The following is an 18076-nucleotide window of genomic DNA, read 5'->3' on the forward strand; positions in this document are numbered from 1 at the left end:
CCTTTTCCTCCAGGCCTCACTCCTTTGTCTTTATGTATGTCATGGTTTGAGTGGAGTGATGTCTCCTCACCTTTCTTAGGATCTCAGCTTTAGAGAGCAGAGTGGTTTGCCCACTCAGAGGGTGGTGGGGCCTGGAGGGCTCTGCACTGGACTCCTGGTGGACCTGAGCCAACACTGACTCCTGTGAGCAAGTGAGGGACTTAGACATTCTCTGAACCAATTTCTTTTTTATAACTATTAAAAAAAGGAATAAACTGTCAGTGGAAGTAACCGTAATCTGTGATTAAGCCCCTTTTCGTTTTTTCTTTTTTTCTTTATGATTAATAGTGGTTTACAAGACTGTAAAATCACAGGTTATAGTTCCACAGTGCACCAACCATCAAGGTTCTGTGTATCCAACCTCCCACTTTCCCAAGATAACTGCCAACTGCGATAGTTTCCTGAGCCTGCTTTGATAGTTCAGATAGTCTCAACAGGGAGGGGCTCACTTCACCACAGGGTACTTTTGTTGTGAGAACTGTGGAGCCTGATTATGCCCCAAGGCTCCTCACAGCAGTTGCTGGCAGGCTAGTTAGAGAGGGAAAGAAATATTTTAAAGTTAAGCTATAACCACCAACGTCTGTACTTCATTTTTTTTTTTTCATCTAGAAATCAAGCAGTCAGAAAACAATGCTTTAATTATTTTTCTGCTATCAAGGAGACCCAAGTGACCCCCCACCTTTTAAAAATTTTTACTTATAAAAAGGAAATACTGACAAAAACCATAGGATAAGAGGGGTATAACCATACAATTCCCACCACCAGAACTCAGTATCCCATCTCCAGTGACCCTTTTATTTTAAGTGTCAAAATAAATGCAGTTTTACCAAGTTGCAAGTTTAAGAAAATGCATTTCTGTGATCCAGGACGTGGCGCAGTGGCTGAGGCACTAGACTCCCAGGCATGAGGTCCTGAGTTCAGTCCCTGGCAGCACATGTACCAGAGTTATATCTGGTTCTTTCTCTCTCTCTCCTCCTATATTTCTCATTAATAAATAAAATATTAAAAAAAAAGAAAATGCATTTCTGGGAGTTGGATGGTAGCCCAGCGTGTTAAGTGCATGTGGCATGAAGCACAAGGAACTGCTTAAGGATTCTGGTTCAAGCCCCGGCTCCCCACCTACAGGGGAGTCACTTCATAAGCAGTGAAGCAGGTCTGCAGGTGTCTATCTGTCCTTCTCTCTGTCTTCCCCTCCTTTCTCCATTTCTCTCTCTCTTTTTTTTAAAATTTCTTTATTGGGGAATTAATGTTTTACATTTGATAGTAAATACAATAGTTTGCACATGCATAGCATTTCCTAGTTTCCCATATAATAATACAACCCCCACTAGGTCCTCTGTCATCCTTTTTGGACCTGTATTCTCCCTCCCACCCACCCTCTCTCTGTCCTATCTAACAACAATGACATCAATAACAACAACAATAATAACTACAACAACAATAAAAAAAAACAAGGGCAACAAAAGGAAAAATAAATAAATATAAAAATTAGAAAAATGAAAATGCATTTCCAGACTGCAAAAAGATCCGAAGTTCAATCCCTGGCACTAACATACACTAGAGCTGAGTAGTGGTTTGGAAAATAAAAAAATTCCTTTCTCCTGCCATGGCATTTTAAAAGTACAGTTCATTTCACATTCTCCACTGTTTTATGGTTTTAAGTATTTATCTGTAACTTGAAGCAATTAAAAGATGAGAGGAATAATATAGCTATTAAAGAAGAAAGTAAAACATTAACCAATTTGTATTAGAATCCTTCATGTTCATGCAAGGGAGCCAGTGACCTCTGTATCTTGCTAAAGCAGCAGAATTGAGACTGTGATGACCTGGGAGAGGGTATGAAGTGGTGATTTGAGGACCTTCCTGTCTGGGTGTCCAGTGTCCTTGTATGGGAAACTCCTACCTTTGCTTTTCCCCTCCTCTCCTCCTCTCCCATCATACTTCCTCTAATATGAAATCTGAGTTCTGGGACTCAGAGTGAGATAAGCTTTCTGGTCTATCATCTTGGGGCAATTTTAGTTCAAGGTCCCCTTCCTGCTTCCCTTTCACCCTGAATTTTGTGCATTTGGAGATGGACTGGACTCCAGGGCTGAGATGGGGAAGGACAACTCTATGATGGTCCTGGATTAAGTGCTACTATATTAGACGGCAGCACCGTGCCTTAATTCCTCTCTGCATGTGTGAGGACAAAACAGCACACTCTGTGTAATGCAGCTCTTGACATGGAGTAGGTATCCAACAAGACTGTTTTTTTCCCCCCAGTTTAAGAGGGGGTTTGGTAAAACTGGTTTTCTTCCTTCAGTCTTTTAATACCTTTCCATAATGTCTTAGATCTTGAGAAGTTTTCTCCTTAGGCAGGCCCTTACTGAGTCAGTGGAAGTTGACCTGGAGACCAGTATTGGTCCTTGTCTCATTAATGATAGATAATAGGTAATAGAGAGTAATATTGGTCCTTGTCTCATTAATTATAGGACACATAGATAATATGGGCCTAGACCTGTAATAGGTCTCCCTTCCCCCATCACTCTTCAGTTCCATCAGGAATGTCATCATAAGTCCTCTTGTGGGTCTCTCTGGGACCTTGTCTCACAGTTTTCTTGGAGACCACAAAATTAGGCCTTTTCTGGTGTACACTGTAGCCTGGAGGGACAAGGTCGAGTTACAAACCCAGGTACAGGCATTAAGATATTGACAAAGCACAAGGTACAGTCCATCCAGCAGGGGCAGTGCCAGGTCCAGAAGCTGGTTGGGGAGTTAATTCTTGATGTCCCTTTTTCTGTTGTGGGGAGCTGTGGGTCATGTGTGACAGAGAACAAAGCTACAGTGAGACTGCAGTGAGGCTCTAGTGCTGTGAGTTTTTACATGAAAGGAGTTACTCTGAGGGGCTGGAAAGTGGCATTTGGAACACACATGTTCCAATGTACAAGGATCCAGGTTCAACCCCTCAGCCCCCACTTGTAGGGGGAAATCTTGGCTGGTGGTGAGGCAGTGCTACAGGTCTCTCTATCCTCTTTCTCTATTACTCTTTCCATTTCCCCCCTCTATATTTCTTATATTTTTTCTTACCATATAACTGTCTACCTACTATCTATGTAACTATCAATCTATTATCTATCTATCTATCTATCTATCTACCCATCATCTATCTGGTAAGGAGTCATTGTGGTAATGAACATCCAGCACAGACAGAATGTATTTAGGGACATATGTTAGTGTTGGCTGTGTCACATTCACCTTGCGTGTTCTTCTAGAAACAAACCAGCCTGTGTGGCTGGCTAACTGCTCTACTGGCACTTACTGGGTGTGCACCTCTGATTGTTCCTGGAAGTTTTGTTTCAGTGGACCTGCTGCCTTGGTCATGTTCTCTCCTTGCAGAGATAATCAGGGTGCACTGTCCAGAGGGCAGGGCATAGTCTACTGTTCTTGGTTTTGCAGCTTTCATTTTCAAATGGTGGAGTGAACCAGAGAACGGTGGATTATGCCGTCAGGGGACACTTTGAGGGGGTCCCAGGCAGAACCTCTGTAAACACCCTGAAATCCGTGGTTAGTTCTGGTTTTCCACTCTTCTGGGAATACTTGTCTCTCATACATGGGGACCCTTGACACCCAGTGTTGAATCAGAAAGCAGAGATTGGGACTCAGAGCAGCTAACTGTAGGTGCTGACCTGTGGGAAGATTTGGGGTCTGCAGGAGTCTCTGAGCCCTTAGCCTGCTGAGTGAAGAAAGGTCCCAGAGTCTGAGGCTTACAAAGCAGGTATGTTGGTTTTTACCCTCTCCTTTCTCTCTCTCTCTCTTTCTTTCTTTCTTTCTTTCTTTCTTTTTCTGTGGGGATTTACTATTATCAGATGACTTTTTTTCTCTGATTAGTGCTTTAATAATGATTTACATAATCCTGTAGTAGGGAGTATAATCCCATACTCTTCTCACCACCAGAGTTCCATGTTTCATCCCCTCCATTGGAAGCTTCCCTATTCTTTATCCCTTTGGGAGTATGGACCAAAATTCTCTTTGGGGTACAGAAGATGTTATTTCTTACTTCTGTAATTGCTTTTCTACTGGACATGGGCACTGGCAGATTGATCCATACCCCCTGTTTCTATCTTTCTGTAGGGTTGGTCTGTGGAAGGGTAAGGTTCTAGGACATATTGGTGATGTCACCTCTCAGATGTTTTTTTTTTTCAGTGAGGAAAGGTGGGAGGGAGGAAGGGAGAGAGAGAGAGAAAGAGAGAGAGAGAGAGAGAGAGAGAGTAGCTCCCACTGTGGGAGGAAGGGAGAGAGAGAGAGAAAGAAAGAGAGAGAGAGAAAGAGAGAGAGAGAGAGATACACAGTAGCTTCCTCTGTGGTAGAGGTTGAATACATGACAAATTTGGCACCCTCCCAGGTGAGCTATCTTATTGTCCTGATATATATTTGATGAAGGCATCTAGACCAAGACAGGAAAGGGTGAGACAGTCTGGCTGTGAGGTGAAGTCTGGTTATGTGGAGGGTGGATGGTGTTGCATATGGTATGACTCTAAGAAGACCTGGGACAAGGACATTGAGTATTGTGCTTTATTAATTTTAATTGTCTATCTGTAATATTTAGTGGGACTAAGCCCTATTGTAATGGTGATTCTAGAAAAAAAATCATATGATTCTCATTATGACTTTGGGTGGGAGATATTGTTACTATTCCCATTATGAGACAAGGTATCAGGTAGAGAAGATCAAGACACTTGACTAAGGGGAATACATAGAGATCAATCAAGTGCAGGAGAGAATTCAGCACTCAGCCCCCAGAATCTGTCCTCCTTGGGACTGTATCCTGCCTTGCCCAACATTCAGTCAGTAGATGGCTGAGGGTGTTTCTCTGGCCAGGACTCACTTTCTTTTCTCTGCGCTATGCTAGGTCCTCATGGAGCCTTTACCCTAAGGCAGAGATCTTCCCCATAGTCAGAGAGGAGGAGGGTTATCCATCCTGGGCTGTTGACTGGGTCTTTCTGTGTGCAGAGAACCTCTTGGTCTCTGCAGGAAAGGGCTGCATGGGGTTAAGTACAGGGGATGCAGAGAAGCAAACTTTTAAAAAATTTTTATTTACAAAACGGAAATATTGAAAAGAATATAGGATAGGAGGGGTACATTTCCACACACTTCCTACCCCAGAACTCTGTATCCCATCTCCTCCCTTGATAGCTTTTTATTCTTTATCCCTTTGGGAGTATGGATCCAGGATCATTATGGGGTACAAAATATGGAAGGTTTGGCTTCTGTAATTGCTTCTTTGCTGAACATGGGTGTTAGCAGGTCAATCCATACTCCCACCCTGTCTCTCTCTTTCCCTAGTGGGGTAGGGATCTGGGGAAGTGGGGCTCCAAGACACATGATGAGATTGTCTGTCCAGGGAAGTCAGGTTGGCATCATGGTAACATCTGGACCCTGGTGGCTGAAAAAGAGTTAAGATATAAAGCAGAACAAACTGTTGACTTGGGGGATGGGGGTTGTAGGTGATTTTTTTTCTGTCTACCTAATAAGGTTTAGAGCCACAGAAACCTTCAGGAGGGCTAGGAGGAGTGGGTCTTATGCACTTTTGTCTGTCAGGGTTATGTGGTAACATCCCTTCTCCCCCTCTACCCTGCCAGATTAATGAGCCAGTGGGAAAGGCCCTACTTCTGCTGTGTTGTTGTCACTGAGCTTGCTCTCCCCTCAGATCCCTGGACACTGGGCCTGCCTTGCCTCCTTCTCTGGTCTTGGCTGCCCTCCTGCCCTGTGTCTCTCCCCAGCCCTGAGGAAATGGAGGATGTCTCCCATCTCTCCGTGCTCTGCATCCTCACTTCTCTGCTTCTCCTCCTCCAGCTGCCCTCTGTGTGGTCAGCAGGTGAGTGTTTCTCTGCCCCTCTTCCTAGGCTGTGTGGAGTTCTTCCATCAGGAGTGATGGTTATTAGTGAAGACTGAGATTTTAGGATGATGATTATGTCCCTTCACTTTTAAAAGAATGTTGGTTGGGTATAGCATAATGGTTCTTCTTTCTTCTAGCGTTTGCCCTTCTTCCATAGCCAGTCAACAGCGTCAGGTTGAGCCTGATGTTTGCATAATGGTTATGCAAAGAGACTCTCATGCCTGAGGCTCTAAAGTCCCAGGTTCAATGCCCCACACCACCATAAACCAGAGTTGAGCAGTGCTCTGATAAAAAAAGTCACTAGGTTTGTTGTTGGATTATTCTATGATGAATCTACCAATCTTTGTGGCCTTTCCCCCATCCCTCTTGACAGAGAAAGAGAGAAACTGAGTGGGAAAGGTGAGCTAGAGGAGAGAGAGAGAAAGAAACAACACTGTTTCACTACTTGTGAACCTAGGGTATAGTAAAGTGTGCATTCCTTCAACTTCTACACATAAGTAGTCATTTAAAAGAAGTCATTAATCCAAGAAAAAAAAAGGTTAAGGGAACTTGACAATTGTTCAGCAAAGCATCTGTGATGTTTAAACAATAAATTATGAAAGATGTGAAAGTGTCTCACCTCCATTTTGTTTTCCTCCTTTATTTGTATACAAAGCACTTGTCAGTCATAGTTCACTTTATTATTTGAATACTTATAGTTTGTCAACTATGTGTTGGATGAAAATCTGTTTTCAAAGACAGATTCCTTGTTATCATAGAGTTTGCCATTTTTACCAGGAGACAGTCAAGAGTTAATGACAAGTCAATCCAATCTCAAGCCAGCTAGCTGAAGGGATGAGAGTGGGACAGTATGGTTGGAAAGTTTGAGCACATAGGCTGTGGGAGGAGGGTTAGTGGGCTGGTCAGTGTAGATGGTGAGATGGGATGGGAGCAGGGAGTTGGAGAAGGAAGTGTAGGAGCCATTGTAATTCTCCATGGAAAGATGGTTTTCACAGGAGGTAGCAGCCCTGGCAAAGCTTCTTGGGTCTTGCGTCTCACCATGATGGGTGGTAACAGAGGAATGTACAGAGGAGGTGATTGTTTTCTGGAGCAGAATGAGTGAGAGGGAAAGAAGGAGGAGCTGAAAGTCAGAGAAAACTATAGGGACACTAGGCTCTGGGAGCCATTGCAAGACTTACCTTGTTTTCTGCTGAAAAGGGATCAGCTATGGAGACAGGTGTGTTCTAGGTTCTTCTTCTTCTAGCGTTTGCCCTTCTTCCGTAGCCAGTCAACAGCGTCAGGTTGAGCCTGATGTAAAGTTTCGAGACCTCCTTTGAATCTGGAGAGGTGGCAGTTGTTGACTATGTGGGTCATAGTCTGTCTGTAGCCGCAGGGGCAGTTCGGGTCGTCTCTGGCTCCCCAGCCATGGAACATAGCGGCGCACCGGCCATGGCCTGTTCGATAGCGATTGAGGAGGGCCCAATCATAACGTGCTAGGTCAAAGCCGGGTTGACGCTTGCAGGGGTCTGTGATGAGGTGTTTGTTCTTTACCTCAGCTGACTGCCAGCTCTGTTTCCAAGAGTCTGGAACAGAGAAGTTCAGTGTAGGCGTAGGGGACCAGATTGGATGACGAGACGTCAAGCGTTGGACAGGGTGGGCGAAGATATCCGAGTATATTGGCAGGTCTGGTCGAGTGTAGACGTGGGAAATGAACTTAGATGATGCCGCATCCCGACGAATATCTGGCGGGGCGATGTTGCTAAGAACTGGCAGCCATAGAACCGGGGTGGAACGGATGGTTCCAGAAATTATCCTCATGGAGGAATATAATTTGGAATCGACCAAATTGGACATGGGGGCTACGGAACCATACTGGGGCACAGTATTCTGCAGTGGAATAGCATAATGCCAGAGATTATGATTGTAGTGTTCCCATGAGGAGCTGGCCAGTCTTGCAATGATGTTATTCCTCGCGCCCACCTTTGCTGAAGTTTTTATGAGATGTTTGTGAAATGACAGGGTGCGATTGAGAGTAACGCCAAGATAGACTGGCTGGGCTTCATGTCGGATTCTTGTATCGTCAAGCTGCACATTAAGCTCACGTGAGGCCGAGGCATGGTGTAGATGGAAAACAGATGATACTGTTTTTGCAGTGCTAGGGATTAGTCGCCATTTTTTACAGTAATCAGATATCAGAGACATGTCTTTCGTGAGTGTTTCCTCAAGGATGTCAAACTTGGATGCCTGAGTTGCACAGCAGATGTCATCGGCATAGATGAACTTCCTTGAAGAAGTTTCTGGAAGGTCATTGATATAAATATTAAATAGCGTAGGAGCCAGAACAGAGCCCTGGGGGAGGCCACTTGAGACAAGTCTCCATCTGCTAGACTTGTCACCCAGATGCACCCGGAATCTTCTGTTTTGGAGAAGAAACGATATAGTGTTGGCCACCCATGGAGGCAGGCATCTTGAGATCTTGACTAGGAGACCACGGTGCCAGACCGTATCATAGGCTGCTGTGAGATCAACAAAGGTGAGAGATGATGACTCAGGCCAGGTTGAACAATACCAGAGAGAAGTCACATTTGAAGTCCAGTGAGGCTCATCTTGCAGTAGAGTCATGTTGAGACCTGTCTACTAGGTCTCAGGAGGCCAGGAACTGTGAGAGGGTATGGATAGGCTGAGTGAACGTCACTTTTTTTTTCCTTTTTTGTAAGCAATGATTTGGACCTCTGTGAATGGTGGGAATGAGCATAGAATTTTATCAAAAATGGGATGGAGGATAGATAGCATAATAGTTATGCAAACAGACTCTCATGCCTGAGGCTCCAAAGTCTCAGGTTCAATCCCCTGTACCACCATAAGCCAGAGATGAATAATGCTCTGGTAAAAAAATTAATAAAAAAATAAAATTAAAAAAAGAATTTTATAAAAAATGGCCTTTTGTTCTAGTTTTTCAGTAAAAATGTAATTAAAAAGATTTTTGGAAAAATTTTAAAATGTTAATTTTATTATTATTATTATTTTCTTACTTTAATAATTTCCATTAGTGAATTACTAATGATCAACATGATTATAAGATAACAGTGGTATAGTTCCACATAGTTCTCACCACTAGAGTTCTGTGTCCCAACCTCTCCACTGGAGCTTCCCTATTGTTTTTTTTTTGGCCTCCAGGGTTATCACTGCTTGAGCTACAAACCACTGCTTCTGTGGCTTTTTTTTTTTTTTTTTTCGATAGGACAGAGAGAAACTAAGAGGGGAGGGGAAGATATAGAAGGAGAAAGACACCTGCAGACCTGCTTCACTGCTTGTGAAGCAACCCCCCTGCAGGTGGGGAGCCCAGTACTAGAATGGGGGTCCTTGCACAGGTCCTTTTGCTTAGTACCATGTGCACTTTACCTGTTGTATCACTGCCCCGCCCCCTAGCTTCTTTATTCTTTATCCCTCTGGGAGAATGGACCAAAATTCTTTATGGGGGTGATAGAAGGATATGGAAGGTGATAGAATGAAAGTGAGATAACAGCACTACTCAGATATGGCATATGGTGAGGCCAGCGATTGGACCTGAGGTTTCTGGGGCCTCAGGCATACAAATCTGATATCCTATTTCTCTGGCCTCAGATGTGGCTCAACAGAAGAGAAATATATTGGCATGAACAATAAACTTAGGTATGGGAATGGGCACTTACATAGTATGACTGAAGGAGTCAAGAGTTTTCTCCTAGACCACAAGTGTGTTTCATTTGTTTCCCAACACTGGATATGGTTCTAAAAATGTGGCTCCAGGAGCATCAGTTTCAACATCTCTGGGAAATACTTTCATAAACACTTTGTTGGGCTCACTCCAGTCTACTGGATTGTCTCTGGGAGTAGATCCCAGCATTCTGTATTTTACAAGCCATCCTAGAGTCTGCTAGATGTTGAAAATCATGAAATTAGAGTTCTTCACGTAAGTGTATAGAGCTTGGGTGGTGAGGGACTCTAGCATCATTTCTGAGTCACAATGATGTATTCAAAAGATCTTACCAGATTCAGAGCAACTTGCCCAGTCACCCTCAATGGAGATCTGCTCCCAGCCTGCAGAGACCTTTCCACCAGCATGTGCATTCCCTGCCCTTCCTGTGCATCTTCTCAGTTTTCTCTTTTTCATGTCTCTGTCCACAGATGATTTCTTGGTGATTGGCCCCTCAGATCCTATTGTTGCAACACTGGGTGGGGACGTCTCACTACCCTGTCGTGTGTCTCCAGCTATGAATATGATAAACATGGAGCTGAGGTGGTTTCGCTCCAAGTTCTCAGAAGGTGTATTCATCTATCAGAACCAACGAGAGCAGAAAGAGGAGCAGCTGGCCCAATACACAGGGAGGACCTCTCTGGTGAAAGACCTTCTCTCCCAGGGAGAGGCTGCCGTGCGTATCCACAAGGTCCAGACTTCTGACAATGGGCTGTACACCTGCTTCTTCAGAAAGGGAGGCTTCTATGAAGAGGCCAATTTGGAGCTGAAGGTAGCAGGTTGGTGACTTAATCTATAATCTGGTATCCTAGAGTACTGGGGCTGGGAAGAACTTCAGGGACCAAGTTAACCATTTCCTATTCTATATACACAGGAAAAACAGGCTTATTCACACATTCATTTATTCAGTGCAATTGTGCAGAACCCCAACAATGTGCCAAGATCTTCTGTGAACATAGATACATCAGTGAACTTAAAAAGTTCATATCTTAGAAGCAATAGATAGATGGATACATAGAAAGATGGATAGGTTAAAAGAATTAGGGGTGGGTATAGATAGCATAATGGTTATGCAAAGAGACTCTCATGCTGAAGTTTCAAAGTCCTAGGTTCAGTCCTCTGTACCACCATAAGCCAGAGCTGAGCAGTGCTCTGACTAAAAAAAAAAAAAAAAAAAAAAAGGTTGTGCATGACTAGGATAAAAGGGGAAGTAGTAGGACCGGGAGGTGTATTAAGGAGGGTGCAGGCTTAATGTTTCACAGAGATTCAGTTTAGTTTCTTTTGACAACATGAAAGGAAGTAGAGATGTATCCCTGTGGGAATATGGGGACAAGAGGTCAAGCAGAGGGAACATGTGGTGTGAAATTCACAGGGTAGATAGAAGTGTGGGCACACAGATAAGCCACCATGATTGGTTAAATGAGAGTGAGAGGGTAGTGAAAGGTGACAGCCCTGAGATAAAGAATAAGTGTTGACATAGTGTGTGCAGAAAGGGATGATTATGTTGCCTGTGATGATCAGGAAAGTGTTTGGATGAACACTTGAGTAGGTACCGGAGTTCACCAGACAAGGTCTCTAAGAGCCCTTGAGATTGGAGGACTGGCACAAGTGAGGCCTGGATCCATATAGCATGACGACTGTAGCTATTGACTAAATAGTGTTTGAGGTTGGGTCTGTGGGCTCTGAGGGAACAGGTTGTAGAAATTGTAAGTAGAGAGAAAGGATTTTTTTTTTTTTGGGAAGAAAAGCATCAGGTCACAGAAGACTAAATGCAGTGTTATGGAGTTTCAGGGAATGGGAGGGAATAGTCTTACTTATTTTCAAAAGGATAATTAACCTTTTTTTTTTTTTACTTCAATTAAAATTATTTATAGATAAAATAAAGAGAGAACAAGACCATCACTCTGGCATATGTGGTGGAGGGGATTGAAGCTTACGGTGTAAGTCCTGTGCTTTACTACTTTCCTGGAAATTATTTTAAAGTTAAATTTTTTAATTTTCTTTATTTTTATTTGGTGGGACAGAGAGAAATTGAGAGAGAGGGAGACAGAGGAGAGAGAGAGAGAGAAACACCACACTGCTTCACCACTTGTGAAACTTCCTTTTGTCTAAGTAGAGATGAGGGGCTTAAACTTGGATCCTTACATTAGCAACTAATGCTCTCAACTTGGTCTAGAAAATTTTTTTTAGTATTTTTTCATTGATTTAATTATGAATGACAAGTCTGTTGGATAAGAGGGGGTACAATTCCACATAATTCCTACTACTAGAATTCTGCATCCCATCCCCTCCATTGGAAGCTTTCTTATTCTTTTTCTCTCTAGGAGTATGGGCCCAGGATCATTATGGGGTATAGAAGGTGGAAAATCTGGCTTCTGTAATTGCTTCCCTGCTGAACATGAGCATTGGCAGCTTGATCCATACTCCCAGCCTGCCTCTCTCTTTCCCTAGTGGGGCAGGGATCTGGGCAGGTGGTGTTCCAGGACACACTGGTAAGGTCTTCTGCTCAGGGAATCAAGTTTGCATCATGGTGAAATCTGCAGCTTGGTTCACTGAAAAGCATTAGGATATAAAGCAGAACAAATTGTTTAGCAGTCAGGTAAGAATACAGCAGATGAGATTTGGATTCTCCATTTTGGAAAAAGTTAGGAAGTCTATTTAGGTATATTCCAAGGTCCCATGACTTTACTAATTCTTGCTTGAGCCTAACAGCTAACATGTAGGTGTGTCAAAGGTATTGTCTGGGGAGGTGATGTCATAGTTGGAAATAGGACTAGAAAGCTGCATCAGGGCAGAGAGTAGCTCCCAAATCTGGGAAAGGTATATAAATACCATTCACTATAAACCCCATCCATCTGATCTGGGGCCCATATTCAGCACAGGAGCCTGTGTAACCTTAGCATCCCTGTAGGTCTGAGCTTGTATTCCATGGCCATAGCTAGGAACATTCTAGGATGCACCCATTACAGGACCAGTCTTCCTAGAGCGACAGAGTATGTTGACCCAGCATCCCTTTGGAGAGTGGGGCAGTCCCTACCATTGTTGTTCCACATTGAGGGCCACGTCTTGAAGAGACCCACAAGAAGGTCCATGATGCTGTTCCAGATGGAGATGACCAGCAATGATAGAGAGAGGGATCTGTTAGAATCTAGGCCCATCATATCTGTGTGGTAATCCCAGGATTCCCTGAGTAGACTGCAGATGATGGGGTGACCTTGTAACAACCAAGAGAACCATCATTGAGGTATGCCAGACTCTTGCCCTTATCCAGCTTTTGTAGGTTCTGGACAATTTTAAAAGGATTCAGTCATTTATTTATAAGCCAGAAATGTGTTCCAGCATATATGGTACCAGAAAATGAGCTTGGGGTCTCAACATGAAAGTCTTAAACTTGCTGCTTCACTTCATTGGCTTCTGCTTTAATGTTTGTCATTAGAGTCAGCTGAAGAGGTCACCATGTAGGGTCAGCGGAACAGCTCACCTGGTTAGTGTGCTGCTTTGCATTGTGCACAGCCCAGTTTTGAGCCCAGCCCCCACTTCACAAATGGAAGCTTTGGTACTATGCATTCTTTCACTCTCTATCTACACACACACACACTCACACCATATACACCTTGGCTGGGCTTTCTGACTTTTTTTTTTTTGTTCCCTTGGCTACTGGCTAACTTAGAAAAGACTGATCATTGCTCTCAGAGGGCAGACCCAAAGACACAGACACTACCAATCTGCTCATCTGGCTAGTCTCTCAGTGACCAACTCAAGTCACCTGAGTAAACCCAGAGGCAAGGGTGGTCACTAAAGTGTATATGATACAGGAAAGATGGGTACAAAGAGGAAAAAGACTGAAGGTATTTTTATATTGTATTATAGATGGTCTAACATCATGAATTCATTTCTGGAAGTTCAAGTTTTCAGTGAATGTGATGAATCTTGGTAATCATAACTCACAGAGATATGACTGTTAGGCATGGCAGTTTGGGAGACAGGGTTGTCAATTGATATAATGTTGGAAGTCATTACAAGGAGAAAGAGTTACTGTGGAGGCAAATGCCCTGAGAGTGTATGAGGGTGCATGAGGTGAGAAGACAGTGGGATAACCTGGGACTAAATTCCTTTATCTGTTTCATTTGGACATTGGACTTTCCACCTGTATAGCTAGGGAGAGGGACCTTTGTACCCCTTCCTTCTGTTCCCCCCTGGCAGGGTGACCACTTTTCTCTCGCAGGGAGCACATTTCCTCAAGAGCCCCCAGATACAAAGTGAATGTCCTCCCTGACTTTTGTATGCAAGTAGGCACTCAGAACCCAGCCCCCAGGCAGCCTTCAGGTGTTCTGCATCTCCCTTCCCCCAGGTGTGGGCTCTGCTCCTCAAGTGCACATCACAGGCCCAGAGGAGGACGGGGTCCAAGTGGTGTGCACAGCCTCAGGGTGGTTCCCGAAGCCCCAGGTGCAGTGGAGAGACCCCAGTGGAGAGAAGTTCCTGGCATTCTCAGAGGTCCAGAACCAGGATGCTAAAGGGATGTTCAGCGTGGAGGCTGTCCTGGTGGTGAGAGACAGTTCTGTGGGGAATGTGACCTGCTCCATCCTCAACCCTGTCCTGGGCCAGGAGAAAGCCATGGCCATTTTCATCCCAGGTTAGCTCTGTCCCCTCTCCCAGCAGGGCCAGGGGAGGGCAGGTGTGTGTGAGTGTGTGTGTCTGGGCTGTCCTGTGTCCCTCATGGAGTGTCTGTCTGGGTGCAGGGCCCTTCTTCCCCCAGGCCTCTCCCTGGAAGCCAGCTTTCATAGTGACTCTGACCTTGATGCTACTCCTGCTTCTGGGGGCTACTTGTTACACCTGGAGAGAACATGCTGCAAAGGTGCAGGAGCTGGGGAAACTGGAGACTATGTGCCAGGATAAAGAGAAAGGCAGACAGAGCAAGGAAGATGTGCTGAAGGCCACAGGTAAGGAGGGGCAGGGCCCAGGCTGGTGAGAGAGGCAGCTGGTGCTGAGTGGGACAAGCTGACCACTGTGTCCAGGGCTTCAGCCTCCAGGAAAATCAGGGCAGGTGTCTGAGGAGAATCAGAGAGGACAGTGGAGCCCGAGGGCTGGCATGGCTTAAGCTGAAGCTTCTATTATGGGATGTCTCAAAGTTGGGGTTTCACAATTATTTTTCATTCTCTTTCAGGGGAACTTCACAGAGATCTCAGTAAGTTCTATTTCCCTCCTGAACTCTGCATCCCCTTCATAGGAAACATTCTGGTTCTTAGCTCATCTGTATCTGATGTTCCCTTTCAGACCAGAGGAAGAAGGAATACCTGGCTGGTGAGTGACGCCCCAGATGTCTTGGGTCTCTGATCTCACAGGTGCTCAGGCACCCCATATGTGTCTCTGTCTAGGGACAGTCATGTGAACCTAATTCCAAGAGTGGATCTGGAGACTGGAAAGAGGCAGACCCTGATCTATGAACTCTGCTGTTTCCTAGACATTTCTGGGGAATCTGGGTGTGATGGTGATCTGGAGTCTAGCATACACTCTATGTCTCATTCCACCCCGACATACCACTCACCATTTGGTTAGCTTTTAATCTTCAGTGCATCTAATTTTTTGTTTTGATTTGGAAGTAAAAACACCAGGCTCTGATGCTTCATTAAAGAAGCTTTACAAACAAATGTGTACTTTAGGTTTGATCCGCTTACTGTCACCAAAGTATCACCCATAGGGTCTATTCTCTCCAACTTCTGAAGATGCTAATCAAACAGTGCTGGAAGAAACGAGGCTGACCATTTATGAGAATGTGTTGAAGTGGGTCTCAGAGAAGTGGTATTTTGTCTGAGGGAGATAGGATACTTTTACCCCAAAGCTCATCTCATGACTCTGTCCTTAAATCACTACTGTTTTCAAATTATTTACCAAATTCTGTTGTCAGAAAATGCATCTAATACTATTTCCACATAATTATGAGTAATCTGCAATTTATTCCCAGAAATATTTTCACACATAGTATAATTTTTGATCCTTAGAGCAAAACTAAATGAAGACAGAGTAAATATTTTGAGAGTTGTGAGGAACAGAGCAACTAAGTAACTTCCTCAAATCACATGGCAGCTGGGGGACATTGGTGATATTGGTCTGTATTGCAGGTTTCCTTTCTTGTGTCCTAGAATATCTGCTATTGTAGGTCACTTCTCTTCTAGCTCCTTTCCACTGTTCACTGAGTAAATGGTCTCATTGTAGAACATGGGGAGGTCAGGAACAGTAGATTCATTTGTTTCAAGTTTGTTCTGACTGAGCGCTCACCAGTGTGTGTTCCCTTTCAGCCTGGAAGAAGGCCAAGCTGTATGCAGGTAAGCAACTATAGGTGTACTGTGACCTTACTTCCCAGTCTCTACTTGCACTCTTATACATCAGTGAAACCCATACCTGGATGGGATTGTTGTTCCTGGTGTCCTCGTCACATTGCTAGTGTGCATCTAAAAACTTCAGCAACAATTCCTGGAAACAGACCTGCCTCCCTTCTGACTTGTTTTATTCTGTAGTTCATGTTAGTGTATCAACATCTTCTAAAAATGGCTTGTTGAAGTGGTAGTTCTTGTTGGTACATTGAGAACTGTGAGAGAGTAGTTGTGAAAGGAGGCTGCAGTAGGGCGGTATAGCTTATGACTTGTTTATCTCCAGGAGATTACAGAAATCCTGCTTGTCTTTTTTTTTTTTTTTTAAGATTTTAAAAAATTTTACTAATGAGAAAGACAGGAGGAGAGAGAACGAGCTAGACATCACTCTGGTACATGTGCTGCCGGGGATTGAACTCAGGACCTCATGCTTGAGAGTCTAATTTCTTAGTCTCTGCACCACCTCCCAGACCACCCTTTTTTTTTTCTTAGAGGTACACATATTTCTAAGGGAATCATTAGTTTTGGATTCTTTTTAACCCCAGTACTCTTTTTTGGATCTAGTTTTACTTTCCCTCCTTCTTTCTGGTCCTGTGTTATATTAGTCTTCCTTTCCCTTCCTTGTGTTCATTCAAATTGGGTAACTGCCTCTAGGACTCCTTGGTTTTGGAGGAATTAATTGCTATAGAGCTTATGTTTGAATCTGGGTTCAAGGGCCTCTGGATATTTATAGCTCTTGAATGGAGCCTATGAAATACCTGAAATTATATGTAAATCCTGTATAAATGTTTTTGTATCAAGAATACACTATTAAAAATTTTACAACGATTATCTCCTATTTTAGGAAAACACTGTATTGCCAGATGGACCCAGCTGTGGTTGAGGTTATTAGAGGCAATGTAAGCAAATGCAAAATGAGAAACCTACGGGAGTTAAAATTGGCTAAAGAGAAAGTATGGAGAACATATCTAGGTGTTTGAGTGGGTGGTATGGAGAAATGTAAGGAAACTTGTGTGCTCAAAGTATCTCCTTTAATGATTTTGGGTGACTAAGTGGTAGAAGAGAGACCACAAGTCACAGCCATGATGATTTGAGTTGGAAACCATAAAAAGAGTTTACAAGTTAATCAAGTTTATGATATATATTTTTTGATATTTCTTTGTGAGGTTTCAGTAAATATATTTAATTTTAGATTATTTATTTATTTATTTTTTATTTAATTATTATTTTTTGCCTCCAGGGTTATTGTTGGGGCTCGGTGCCTGTACTACAAATTCACTGCTCCTGGAAGCCATTTCTCCATTTTGTTGCTCTTGTTGTTGTCATTCTTGCCATTTCTGATGTTGGAAAGGACAGAGAGAAATGGAGAGAGGAGGGGAAGACAGAGAGGGGGAGAGAAAGATAGACACTTGCAGATCTGCTTCACTGCCTGTGAAGCGACTCCCCTGCAGGTGGGGAGCCAGGGAATCAAACTGAATTTAAGACCTCATGTTTGAGAGTTCAGTGCCTTATTCACTGAACCACTTCCTGTGTCACTAAAGACATTTATTGTGGTTATGATTATTATGATTGTCTCCAAGGTTATTGCTGGAGCTCTGTGCCTGCACTACAAATCCACTACTCCTGGCAGACATCTTTTTTCCATAGTTGCTGCTGTTGTTGTTGTTGTTGTTGATACTGTTGTTGTTGTTGGATAGGACAGAGAGAAATTGAGAGAGGAGGGGGCAAACAGAGGGAGAGAGAAAGACACTTGAAGAGCTGCTTTACTGCTTGTAAAGTGATGACCCTGCAAGTGGGGACCCTGGGGCTTGAACTGGGATCCTTGCGCCGATCTTTGCACTTTATCTGGTGTGCTACCACCTGGCCTTCTAAAAACATTTATTTTTAAGCCACTGAGAAACAACTATCTAATTAATTTTACCTCTGGTAATGAGAACATTCCCAGCTCCCATAGTAATTGTTTAGTTTGGGATCAAATACAGTGAAGGGCTGGACTACTTAGAGAACTTTAACACTAGGTACATTAAGGATATGAACATTTTTTGCCTGTCCAACAGCCCTTTTCCTGTTCTGGATGTT

At 43.6% G+C, this 18076-nt stretch overlaps 1 protein-coding gene across 1 annotated transcript in view; it reads left to right on the forward strand.

Moving 5' to 3' along the window:
* LOC103117408 (butyrophilin subfamily 1 member A1-like) overlaps window positions 1-18076 on the forward strand; it is a 74264-nt gene that overhangs the window by 42554 nt on the left and 13634 nt on the right. The window contains exons 2-7 of the mRNA XM_060190808.1: window positions 5726-5893; window positions 10061-10408; window positions 13981-14262; window positions 14369-14569; window positions 14904-14930; window positions 15926-15952. Of these exons, the coding sequence (XP_060046791.1) occupies window positions 5726-5893; window positions 10061-10408; window positions 13981-14262; window positions 14369-14569; window positions 14904-14930; window positions 15926-15952 (1053 nt within the window). The remainder of the gene's footprint in view (window positions 1-5725; window positions 5894-10060; window positions 10409-13980; window positions 14263-14368; window positions 14570-14903; window positions 14931-15925; window positions 15953-18076) is intronic.

The sequence above is a fragment of the Erinaceus europaeus genome, chromosome 4 (genome assembly GCF_950295315.1).
Source record: "Erinaceus europaeus chromosome 4, mEriEur2.1, whole genome shotgun sequence".
In the NCBI taxonomy this organism is placed as follows: domain Eukaryota; kingdom Metazoa; phylum Chordata; class Mammalia; order Eulipotyphla; family Erinaceidae; genus Erinaceus; species Erinaceus europaeus.